A 13,323-nucleotide genomic window follows, 5' to 3' on the forward strand; every position below is an offset into this window, starting at 1 on the left:
CATAAATAAATAAATACGTAGTGGCTGGATAGCGTAGTGGTTAGAACGGCACCTTTGGAGCGGGAGATGGGAGTTCAAATCCCGGCTGTACCTACCTTACCAGCAGGGGTCCTTGGGCAAAGAGCTCCTAACACTTCACCTGCCTATGAGAGTGATACGAACTAAGAGAGTCATGACGGCTCTGACACCGCCCGGATTAACAAGGTCTGCATCATATGTTGGGGAACCAGGACAACCTGATGATAAGTGGGCTACTGGAATAAGTGGGCTACATACATGGACGAGACAAGATAATCTGGAATTGATGAAATGCTACTACAACAGCAGACCTAATGAGAGGGGATATATGAAACTCATGAGGAAACTATGGATGGACAGAAGACCTGCATCCACACTGAGAAGCAGCTAGTTACCCAACACTTCAACATAGTGAAGAGGAAGCTGCTCTCAAAACTTGAGATAAACCAACTACACATTATATCCCAGACTCAAGAAGACCCGGAAGAACAACTGGAGGTCCAGCCAACACCTGAAGCTGGAACATCACAAGCTGGAACATCACTGCCACCCCCTCCATTACAGAGCACAGCAGCTGATATGAGGCAAAAGATCATGGATAAACTAGCTACAGTCAACTCTCGAGACCGATTACCAAGGCTCAGTGGAGAAGTACCATCAGATAGTATGCTAGAAGATGCCAATAGAGCCCTTGCAACAATCCCTACTACCACTATAACTCAAACCAATGAACTAGTATACGGTACAGCCGCTGTAATCCTTGAGATGCTTGGCTACATGAGCAAGAACAGCAGTACATACCACCCCTCCCAGAAAATGAGGTTGGAGGCTAAGATCAAGGCAACGTGGAGGGAAGTTAGTCAGCTGGTAGAACTACAGAAACGTGTGGAGATTAAGGATAAGACTCGGCTACTGAAAAAATACAAGGGCCTGACTCCATCTGAAGCCCTAGAGACTGCTAAACAAAGGCAGCTTGCACAAGTGGCCATCAAGTGTGGCATATACCAAGGTGATGCACTGTCCCCACTACTGTTCTGCATGGGCTTGAACCCCCTCAGCCAGATTATCACAAGAACTGGATACGGATACAAGTTCAAGAGTGGAACCACCATCAGCCACCTCCTCTATGTTGATGACATCAAGCAGTACGCTAAGAGTGAATGAGACATCGACTCACTGATTCACCTGACACGGATCTACAGTGAGGACACTGGGATGTCATCCGGACTGGAGAAGTGTGGCCAGATGGTAGTAAAGGGAGGGAAGGTAGTTAAGACTGATGGGGTGGAACTACCAGCAGGCCACATAGCAGACATACAGACCAGCTACAAGTACCTTGGTATCCCACAGACACATGGGAACCACGATGAGGAGGCAAGGAAGACAGCAACAACCAAGTACCACCAAAGGATAAGACGGGTCCTAAAGAGCCAGCTCAATGGGAAGAACAAGATCCACGCCATCAACATGTATGCCCTGCCAGTCATCAGAAACCTTGTTGGTATAGTGAGCTGGCCAAAGGAGATGGAGGCTGCCGATGTGAAGACCCGGAAGCTCCTCACAATGTACGGAGGCTTCCACCCCAAGTCCAACACCCTGAGACTGTATACGAGGTGGAAAGAGGGAGGGCGGGGTCTGGTGAGCATCCAAGCCACTGTCCTGGATGAGACCCAGAGCATCCAGGAGTACATCAGTAAGATGGCACCTAAAGATGAGCTGTTGAGAGAATGCCTGAGGCAGCAGCAGACATGGAAGGAAGATCAAGTAGAGGAAGTGCCGTGGCAAGACAAGACCCTGCATGGGATGTACCATCGATAGATAGCTGAGGTGGCTGACATTGGGAAATCCTACCAGTGGCTGGAAAGGGCTGGACTAAAAGAGAGCTCTGAGGCACTGATCACCAGCACAAGATCAGGCACTAAACACCAGATCCACAGAAGCACGGGTCTACCTCACTAGACAGGAACCAAGGTGCAGACTGTGCAGAGAGGCCTCAGAGACAGTCCAACACATAGTGGCAGGGTGTAAGATGCAGGCAGGAACAGCATACACTGAACGGCACAACCAAGTAGCTGGCATTGTGTACAGGAACATCTGCACGGTGTATGGGCTAGACCCTCCCAAGTCCTGATGGGAGATTCCACAGAAGGTTGTGGAGAATGACAGGGCTAAGATCCTGTGGGACTTCCAGATCCAGACAGACAGACAGGTACTGGCCAATCAACCAAACACTGTGGTAGTAGACAAGGACCAGAAGACAGCGGTGGTGATAGATATAGCAGTGCCAAGTGACAGCAACATCAGGAAGAAAGGTATGAGAAGCTGGAGAAGTACCAGGGCCTGAAGGAGGAACTAGAGAGGATGTGGAAAGTGAAGGCTAAAGTGGTTCTAGTGGCACTTGGGGCTGTGACCCCCAAGCTGGGACAGTGGCTGCAACAGATCCCAGGAAGAACATCAGAGCTCTCTGTCCAGAAGACTGCAGTGGTAGGAACAGCTAAGATACTGCTCAGAACCCTCAAACTCCCAGGCCTCTGGTTGAGGACCAGAGGTTGATGAAGACACATACCACCCATATGGGTGAGAAGGGAATTTTTGTATATATATTTCTTTTCTTTTTAAGTCGTATTGTTGGATTTAAAGTCTTCTGCCTGTTTACTATTATTTTTTCAAAGTTTGAAAGATTAAAAAGAATTACCCACTTCATTGAATCCGTGGAACTGAGCTTGGATATATCTGCTTTCATTCCAGTGGGAATGGCTTTGTTTATTCTCACTCTCCCACCTTTGCTTTCATGCCTAATCAACACTTTTTGTTTAAAGTACTTTAATTCAGCCTTCTGTCTAATAACCTGAGGCGCTCCAGTGTGCCATAACATTCCGTGGAGGGACATGGAAGATATTAAAGATATTTTTAATGAGTTCTGCCTTAAGGTTACTCATACTCGGGAGCACCTTTTAGAATTTGTGGAAACTAAAGCCTACCAACAAACTGAAAAGGAGGAAACTGACAAGGGTGGAAGTTACTTCGAGAATAATGTTCCTGTTTCAAAGAAGAAAATGATGAATAACATCCAAAAGCCAAAAAGTGAAGGGAAGATTCACCTCTGGAATGTCAGTTTTGAAGAAGGAAAAGCTTTGGGTGTAAAGGGAAAAGATAGGGCTGCACACTTGGAATACCGAAGACAAGATTTAAGCCTCAAGGGTCTTTGAAGATGAGTGGGACTTTACAAGGTAGGTCAAGCTTTGCAAGGAGAAAGCCCTGTAACTTTGAGATATGTAAATTCTTTAGTTTATTTTGAAGTGGGTTAACTGTTTTATTGTGTTTATTAGGACGGTCTTTTAAAGGTTTAGACAGAAGTTTTTGTTTAGTTTTTGGGACAATGAATTATTTTGGTTAAAAGTAAAGTTATTGTTTAAATATGTACTGGCAGAAATATAATGTTTAACTACAGAAATGCTTTGGTTAGGAGTAAAATTGTAATGAATAATAATAATATTTGATTATCTGTCTATTTGGGGGGAAATTATGTTATAAAATGTTCTCTTTATATAGTCATCTCAAGGGAAAAATTGTTTTACAGGAAATGTGATATTGAGAATTGAAATGCTTATAGAAGTAATGTTTATTCCAGTTTAAGTTACAGTAAGAGATTGATACTGAGTTATCTATATCTTTTTTGTAGAAAGCTAGAAGTCTGCATACAGTATATGTAGTATGTAGTAGGTGTTTTTTGTATTTTCACACTTTTTAGTTCTTTTGTTTTTGTAGTATACTTTATTTCATTTCATGTAATTTTTATGTATTTGTTGAAAAAAATCTAATAAAGCTTTAAAAAAAAAGATACTTCCAAAAGCAGTTACAAACTTATCTAGGGAAGAAGCTAAAGGACTGGGGAATCCAGGTAGTCTTCTCATCTGTACTTTGGCAGAAAGCTAGAGAGGGGGAAAGTGTTGCAAATGAATGACTTGCTATGGAAATGGGTCAGTGGGAAAAATCTTTGAACAAGATCCCCAGGAGCCGATGCAGGATTTGCATGAGGCAAGCCACCTTCCAGCAGAGGTTGTAACACCTGTTGTTGACTCCTTAGTTCAATATAACAACCTCGTAGCTCTCACTTGTCAAAACCACAATTTGTGACTGTCTCCAAATGATTATGCATTTTCCCTTTTAACCTGGAACATTGCTGGATGGTCAGTTTCATCAAAAGACCAACTTTTTTTTGACTATTTATCACAATTTGATGTCCTCTTATTACAGGAAACCTGGGCATCTTCAGAGGTGGAGTTAGATGGTTATTGGGTTAATTCTATCTTAGCTCTTCCTAGTAAGGGTGGTGGGAGATCTAAGGGTGGTATTGTGACTTTAGTAATCACAGCTCTACAATTTAAATGTATGTCACTCCCCCCTCTAGAGCCATGGGTAGTGGCTACCTTGCTTCCATCCAAACATGTGGAAATTTTGCTTTTTAATGTTTATATTCCTCCTTTTAATCAGAATGATCTGCTTAGTACTATATGGGAGCATATAGAAAAAATTATTTGTAACTGCTTAGAGAAATATCCCACAGCATCAATAATAATTGGTGGGGATTTAAATGCTAGAATGGGATTAAATGATTATACACTATACAATCAATTTAAGGTCTATTATGAGGAGAATGTATTAGAGGAACCTCTGTACCCTAGAAAATTTAAACATCCAAAAGGTAACCGGGCAGGCTTATGTGCAAGACAAGTGATTGCCCACCTGGATCTATGCATTCTCAATGGTTCCGTAGGAGGGGATCATCCAGCAGAATACACTTATTGGGGGGCAGGAAGAAGATCTACAACTGATTACTGGATAACTTCGTATGATCTACTGAAATTCCTACAGAGAATGGAGGTAGATTCCAGATTAGGAAGTGATCACAACCCTCTAATTTTAACTTTGACACCCTACTGGAAATCTTTAAGAGCTAATTTCATTTACCCCCCAATGTTCGAAAGCATTAATAGCCAGGTGAGAATTAAATGGACCGAGAAGAATGCAATAGAAGTTGATAAATGGATGCTAGCGCCCGAAACTTTAGAAATTCGTGCTCACCTCCTAGATAGTAAGTCCCATACATTATATTTAGACTGGTTTGAAAGTTTAATTGCCAATCTTAAAACAGTTCTCACTAAGGGAATGCAGTCTTTCCCTAGAAACAGGGTTATAAAAAATAAAAAATGGTTTGATAAGGACTGTGTACAGTTAAAGAAGATATATAATAAGGCGTATAGGAAAAGTAAAAATTTCCCCTCCGAGGACCAAACTCATTTACTAAGGTCCTTAAAGTTTCAATACAAGGCTTTATTAAAAGAAAATAAATGCATTGCATTAAAGGAATCTTGGCAGAAATTAATCAGTCAGGACGAAAGATACATCCCTTTTTTGATATATCACTAGAGGTTTGGGAAAATTGCTCCCACCCCCACCTAATCAAGTACCATCACATGCATGGGAGGAATTTTTTAGAGCGTTGTATATGGACCCTGATTGTGATATGAAGGAGAGTCAGATTAATCTGGACAAAATTCCTCACAGACTTCCAGTTACAGCACAAGAGGTATCCTGGCTGATCGAATCCCTTAAGGTTCACAAGGCTCCCGGTGCTGACTGTGTCTTCCCCAAAATAATTAAAAGGAATTCTAGTTGGTGGACACCTTTACTAGCATCTCTCTTCACATATATAGATCAGACTGGTTATATGCCAAAGGACTGGGGAATGGCGATTATTGTTCCAATCTATAAAAAGGGCAACAAAAATGATCCTTGTAATTATAGGCCCATTAGCTTATTGAGTATAATTAGCAAGTTCTATGCTAAGCACCTAAACAATAAATTACAATATTGGATTTTGTCAGAGGGCATAATTAAAGATGAAAAGGCTGGACTTAGAGAGGGGAGATCAACAATTGATCATATCCTGGTGCTTCATCATCTTGTATTAATATATATATATACAAAGAAATCTTCCTTCTTTGTGGCCTTTCTTGATTTTAAACAGGCTTTTGATTCAGTAGCCAGAAGTGTTCTTTGGGAAAAATTAAAAAATACAAATATTGATGTCACCCCAATATGTTCTATCAATTGTGTTCTCAGTTGGACAGCCCTAACTATAAACTTAACAGTTCTACTGACCACATATGTATTGGTGCCCTGAAGGAAGTAACAGTCGTTTGTTACCGTCCCAGTATGTGGTTCTGTCAAGTAGTGTCTGGACGTCCTGAGCCCTTGCTGGGGCATATAGTTGGCAGTTAAATGAGACACGCGCAATGTCTTCTATTTCAGACGCTCCACAAACACATGTTTTCTCGAGGTACGGCACTTGGTGGAATCGTCTGTATTTGACCATAGAATCTAGCTGCTCAAATCTTGTAAGAGCTATCCTATGGTATTGAGTCAGAGCCATTGTCAGGTATTTTTCTGTTTGAAAGGAGAGTTTATTCTTGGCCAGCCATTTCAACAACCTAATGTTTGCAAGTGACTCAATATCGGTTTGGGTGTTAATATTCAAAACTCTTTGTTTGAATATTGCCTTGGCCTAGTCTCTGGCTGAGAGTGGTGAATATATTGTGCTGAAAAGCTGAGGTATGCGATAGTTTGGAGAAGTTGATTGATCCATGTGGTGGGTTGAAGTGCACCCATCTGTTCTTCAAGGCACATTTTTGGTAGTCTATCAGGTTCCATTGGGAGAATCCTCCACCAGTAGTTGGAGACTGATTACTGATAGACTCTAAATGGAATGGGTGCCTGTTTCAGCTCTTACTGCTGCTGCTGGTGTATTCCTGTCGGTCCCCAGAATGGTCCTTAAAAAGCATGCTTGATTTTGTTCAAGTAAGGAGGCCTTTGATAGGCCCCACAATTCGGCACCATGTTAGCACGGGTACAATTTTTGCCTTGTGGACCTTCAAAATGGAGAGCAGAGAGCAAGGGTGGTTGTAACTAAGTAGTTTAATTAGTGTTTTAGAACTTGCTGTGGCCTTAGTAGAACATTGCTTGAAGTGATTGACCCAGGGCCCTGTGTCTGTAAAAACCACCCCTAAATATGAGAAAGAGTGTATTTGTTTTATAGGCTCCCCATCCAAGTGCCAATTGTATTTGGCCCATCTTTTCTCAAAAACCACCACTTTGGATTTTGACTTGTTAATATTCAAAAAGTTTGAGGTGCAGTAAGTACCAAATTTCCCCATCAATCTTCTCAGGCCTACTTGGGAATGTGCCATCATCTGCATGCAAGAGGATATTGATATGTCTGTTGAGGATCTTTGGCATGTGAACATCCGTAGAACGGAGGAATCCTGGAATGTCGTTAACACAGAGATTAAACAACATCAGGGCCAAAATACATCCTTTGTCTGACACCTTTATGGGTGGGTATGCTCTGTGTAAGAGAACCACTGACTCCAGTATGGACTTTCAGGCATGTATTTGTATAGAGGGCCTTTATCAAGTATAAAAGTCTGGGTTCCATGTTTAGTTTGGCCAGCTTCTTCCATAAGATCTATTTATGGAGTCAAATGCTGCACTAAGATCTATTAAAGATGTAAACAAGTGCCTCCCATCAGTTGTATATTTAGTGATGAGATGGTATAAAATGAAGCAATTATCTATTGTGGACTGCCCATGTCGAAACTCAGCCTGTTCTTCCACTAGCATATTTAGTTAGTTTCTTATAATTGCATCTGAGCTTTAACATCTTGGCATGGTTATTTGGTGTGAGGTTTCTTTGAACCAAACACATAGCTGTTCTTAGGGTCTTTCTTAAGCGAGAGCAATCAAGGTCAAACCAGTTAGATCTTATGGGCTGTCGATTCCTAACTGGCATTTTGTCTATTAAGAAGTTTCTTAATGTGCTACACAAATTGGCATATCCAGTAAAAATTCTGTTTGGGTCTTGAGTAGATGTAGCAACCATTTTCACCCAAGACTGGGCCCTTTCAGAATTCATAATATTAGAAATTGCCTTAGTATCCACCTTAGACCATTTGAGCCTCCTGGCTTGCCTCACTTCAAGGTTAGGGAATAGTCTCTTGTCTTGTGTTGTGGATGGTCTTAGATCAGAATTGCCATGAAATTTAACTGCGATTGGTTGAGGATCACTGTCCCCCCTCACATAAACTTGAATGTCTGAGAATAAGTTCGTTTTGTCTGTTGAGACACATATATAATCCAAGACACTGCTAACACTCCCAGCGTGGAAGATAAAGGGATATATAAAGCAACTACCTTTGCCTCCTAGGATGTGAAGATTGCATGTATATATCAAAGAGATCAGTTTAGCGCCTGTCATGTTCCTTTTAGAGTCTCTGGAGCACCAGGGTGGGTTATTTGTTAAATAGTTCTCAGGCATGATGCCCAAGCATGCATAATCATGCAAAGAAGCCCCTACCCTAGCATTAAAGTCTCCTAGTAGGATCACAATGGCTTTGGGATGTTTTATGTTTATCTACAACTGTCTTTTCTAATTGCACCCAGATGTCAGAGGAAAAACAGGGGGAGGAGTATGGTGGTATGAATGCATTTGGCAGCACAACTTCAGATATTTGAATTGGATAGCTAGGAGATAGAAGGGGTCTCCTCTAAGGACCAATTCCTGCCCTTGCCAGCCCAGCTCTGCCTTAGCAAGTACGCATAGTCCTCCTGAGGCCCACCTTTTTGAGTTAAATTTACACGCTGGTGTAGACCAGGATCTAAAGCCGGTTAAGTGTGTTTCCTCATCACTGGTGGTTAACCATGTCTCTTGGACTGCTATAATGTCGAACTTGAAGAGGAATTCCAGCAGATCTCCATCTGACATTCTATTCTTCCATCCAGCTATATTCCATGTCAATAGCTGAATAGAACTTCCTTGTTTCCTTGAAGGGGTGACTGGCATTGTGCTGAGGTCTGTAGTTGACTGGTGTGGCTCTTGCAGTCATTCTGCAGGTAAGATGAGGTCCAGCATTCCTTCAGTATCTAAGAAGGCCCACTGGTTGAAATTTGGCCTTCTTTTGCCACTCTCTTGTTGCTGTATGGGTTCAGGTAAGTTGTGTGGTGGCTTACACATAGGATGGTAAGCATTAACTGATTGTTGTTTCATATCTGTATCAGTAGCCAGAGGGGTTGTTTCAACCCTGGTCAGTGGTCTCCTTCCTACTTCAAAGGCTGCCTTTATCATAATTTTCTCTGGTTCCTGAGGCAGAGGTTTAACTGGAGGGTGCTAATTTTTGAATTACTTAGACTGCAAGTACCTGTCTCATGTTCCTTGTGTAACCTACCACCTAACTCTGGTTGTGGTTCCCAGGGTTTTAGGCAATCAAAATCTTCCTCTTGTCTATCAGCAGCATCCAATCTTTTGTTCTTTGAAGTTACTAAGTATTGTACTATTTTAACTGGGGACAAAGTGGAGGGGTTTGGATCTGCTCCAGGGGGCTCTGTGTTGATGATCTGCATGTCTGACTTCCACCTGGCAAGGGAAGGGGCACAAGTGCCCACAAGATCTTTCTCAAAGTAATTACAATTGCCTTGAGTGGTTGGTAAAACTAGATCAATTAGTGGTTTGGCTGCTTTACATGTTGCCACTAGAGTCTCTCTCAGATCATCCAGTTTTTTAATAATGTCAACTTGTTCCAAGTCTGGCAAGGCACTGAAGGAGGCTTCTTGGCCTTTTGGCTAAGATCAAGTGTAGTATCTGGTAGCTTAAAGAGGCTCTCTCCACCTTTTAGTTTCCCTCTTTTATCTTCTTCTATTTTTGTACTTTTTCTATTTTTATAAAGGTTTTATAACTTTTATTTGGAAGCCACCCAGAGTCACTCTTATAGTGAGATAGGTGGTATATCAATGTAATAATAAAATAAATAAAATAAATTATATGTAGGCATATGTGGTCATCACATTTTCTAAGACCTAGTAATTTTAAAAAGTTTATTAGACTTCCTTTTATGATAACTACAATAGCAAATACATTTTTAATATCTTTCACACAAGATAACTGAATGACTGAGACAAATTTAAGGGAATAAAACATTTAAAATACTGAAAGATTGGATTTATTTGAATTCAGTTGCTCAAAAGAGCACAATAACAAATATTATTGTTACGTTATTATTTTATATAGACTTAATAAAAATGGAAGGCCATGAGATTAAACTAAAAAAAGTTCATCGATTGATATACATTACTACTGAACATATAAAAAGTATGGGCTAGTTGTTTCAATTAAACCAATTTACAATACTGTTCTGGCTTACATATAAATTCGACTTAAGGACAGACCTTGGGAACGGAACCCGTTCTTAAACTGGGGACTACCTGTAATCAAGATTCCTTTTTGCAGTCAAATGCTCTAGCACAGATGGTAAAATTAACAATTTTAATAAAAGAAAAAAATATTACGAGATTTAAAGAAATATGGCAACCGATATTAGATTACCTGTATACAATCAAAAAAAGTGAAGAGATTATAATGGGATTTATATATTAAAGAAGTAAATAAATAGAAATAATAGTAACTTAAGGGAAAATAACGATAAGAGTTACAAAGATAACTATTTGTATATCTCTAGCTACAAAAGTTGGAAACCATGTTTTAGTATGTTGTTATTGTCTTACTTGTTTATATGTGTATACGTGGTGTTAGGTGTATTCTAGAATGTTATGTATGTCGACAACGTTTTATGATCTTGTATTGTATTTTAACAAATAAAAAGTTTACTCAAAAAAAAAAAAGATTCCTCTTTGCATCTCTAAGTTATAAGATACACTACACCTAAAGATTTTTGGGGGGCTGCCGCGGTGGCTCAGTGGTTAAGGCGCTGAGTCAGAGGACCATTAAGGTTGGCAGCTTGGCAGTTTGAAACCCGAGAGCATGAGCTGCATGAGAGTGAGCTCCTGTCAATTCGTCCCAGTTCCTGCTAACCTAGCAATTCAAAAGCATGCAAATGCAAGTAGATGAATAGGTACCACTTTCAGGGACATGAAAGGAGCCCCCTCAGGCATCCCCCGGGCAACGATGACATCACCGGCAAATCCTTTCAATACAGAAGCGCCTTGGTAGGTGCTTCTGACACCCACACACACCAAAAAACAAACAAACCACCCAAAGATTTTCATGTTATGCAGAGTTGAAGATTGTTAGAAAGCATGGTCAAAGAATAGTGGCATAGCCATTATTGTACAGTACTTAGACCAGAAATCTGGGAGCTGTTGTTTGAGTTTAGCACTAAGAATTAATTGATAGAAACCCCTAGTCCTTCTTGTCAAATGTAATATTTTAACAAATCCAACATTTCTCAAGAATATCTGAAAAAAGAGGATGGTTGATTTTAATTTGCTATGCCTCAATATTTTTTCAAGAAGTGTTAAACACACTTTCAGAACTACTATTTTCTGACCTATAATCTATCTAAGATGATAATCATAGATGATGACATTTTTGATAATCATCTCACAGTAGTAGAAGAAATAATCTTTGTGTACCAACCTTCTGCCTTGATGATCATCACATTTTGCTCCAGATCAATTAAGGGTTGTATAAGACACAGTCTTGGTTCCTGCTTCTGAGTAATACAAACTCCATTCTGATTTGTAACCATCCAGTTACGGTCATACAACAAGCCTTGATTTTCAATAGGCCACTGCATAACCTGAAGAGAGTAAAGAAAAATATAACTATAACCTCTTTCTGCAGCTCCAGGCTTCTTTCTGGCTGCAAAGCCAAATTTCAGCTTCCTGCTATTTAGGGGCAGGAAATATATAAAAACTGTGCAGCAAACCTAAGAGGAGATTAACATAGTGTTTTAAAAAAGCCCCCTACTCCAAACCAAGTCATCGACCTGTCCACATAGTAATGCTACACTCCCACCAACTTCATGTCATTATTCCAGTCTGCAGTCTTCAACCCCTGAAGATACCATTAAGCTTGGTTGTTGGCCAACAAAAGTTGTACACTATCCAAATGATCCAAAACAAGTTCTGGTCTCATTTCAAAACAATTATCCCTTTCTTTATTGGAATTTGTAAAAAGTTAAACGAAATTCCTATTTGTTTTCCCCTCACAGAGATAAGCAACATAATTTTATATTGAATGTTAGAAATAATAAGTAAAGCAAAAGTAACTATGTGAGGCATTTCAGGTATGCAGACCTCAGTTTTCATCAATCCTGGCAGCAAATGTAAATAGCAAGAGACTGTGGGAGTTGAACATGGAAAGTGGCAAGTTGCCTGTCCTTAAACTATTTGTTTCACCTCTTTCTGCTGGTCCTCTGCTTACTGTAATGCATTCATAATAATTTCATATTTTAAAATTATTTATTCAACCTTAAGATAATCTTTATTCAACCTGAAGAAGTCATACAGCTATTCATAGTATTTAGTACATTCCAGGGAGAGAAGAAAGCAAGCTTTCTAATACTATATTTTCAAAGTCAATAGTGAGACATGGGTAAGACCCCAAAGTGATAAGCACAAATTAGACAGGGATATTTTGAGCTCTCTTTGGAATAATAAATATCTTAGTATAATTTTAATTATAATTTAATTATATTTAAATTATTTACTTAATTATATGCCTTAATATAATTTTGGCCAAGGCAAGCAACTTAATTTCTCTTGGCTTGATTTAAATAATTCATGCAAATTGCAGAAATTGCATTTTTAAACAAAAGCTTACATATTTTGCCACCTTCCACATCACTTTTACATAAAGACTCCAAGACTGGCTGGAATCTATCCATAGGCTGGAATCTATCCATAATTAGAAAAACCATTCTAGCAAAATTATTATTGCCAAAAGAAGGCAATAATAAACTATTTCTATACCAAATGTGTTCTTTTAATTAGCAGCAGAAAGTTTGATTTCAGGTCATCTTTACATTTACTTAAGGCTGTAACCCAATAAATATCTGAGTGTAAATACATTTACTTAATTGGGCTATCTCAGGAAACTTGTATACCACTGAGTTGGTATTATCATTAGTAGTTGCCCTAATATGGAATAATTTATTGATGTTTAAAACTTTATTTTCCACGTTTGTGTCTCTGAATTACTAAATAATAATTGCTCAAAATTACTGAATAGAAAATAATTTAAATGAGGGCAAATCAACGGATTTAACATCGATTTTTATTAGCTTTTAAATTACAGGTGCCTTTAGGCAACAGGCTGATGCAAATATATCATCTGAAGTGTAAAAAACCAGGTTAACATAACATCATCATCATCTTCTGCCTGGTAACAGGAGTTGTCTGAGTTGTGACTGACAAAAGACAAGGCTAGAGCACAAGTAATCCTTGACTTAT

General features: G+C 39.6%; 1 protein-coding gene and 1 non-coding gene across 6 annotated transcripts in view; one reads left to right on the plus strand and one right to left on the minus strand.

Moving 5' to 3' along the window:
• Window positions 1-13,323, minus strand: part of MOCOS (molybdenum cofactor sulfurase) — a 114,255-nt gene that overhangs the window by 33,271 nt on the left and 67,661 nt on the right. For all 5 annotated transcript variants that reach the window (XR_010067786.1, XM_063300316.1, XM_063300314.1 and 2 more), the window contains one exon: window positions 11,507-11,669. Coding sequence is in view for 4 of the 5 variants with exons in the window: in XM_063300316.1 (XP_063156386.1) it covers window positions 11,507-11,669 (163 nt within the window). In the remaining variant the exon portion in view is untranslated. The remainder of the gene's footprint in view (window positions 1-11,506; window positions 11,670-13,323) is intronic.
• On the plus strand, window positions 9,677-9,864 carry LOC134498122 (U2 spliceosomal RNA). The gene has a single exon (XR_010067993.1). It is a non-coding gene; the product is annotated as a U2 spliceosomal RNA (small nuclear RNA).

This window comes from Candoia aspera, chromosome 4 (assembly GCF_035149785.1).
Source record: "Candoia aspera isolate rCanAsp1 chromosome 4, rCanAsp1.hap2, whole genome shotgun sequence".
NCBI classification, from domain to species: Eukaryota; Metazoa; Chordata; class Lepidosauria; order Squamata; family Boidae; genus Candoia; species Candoia aspera.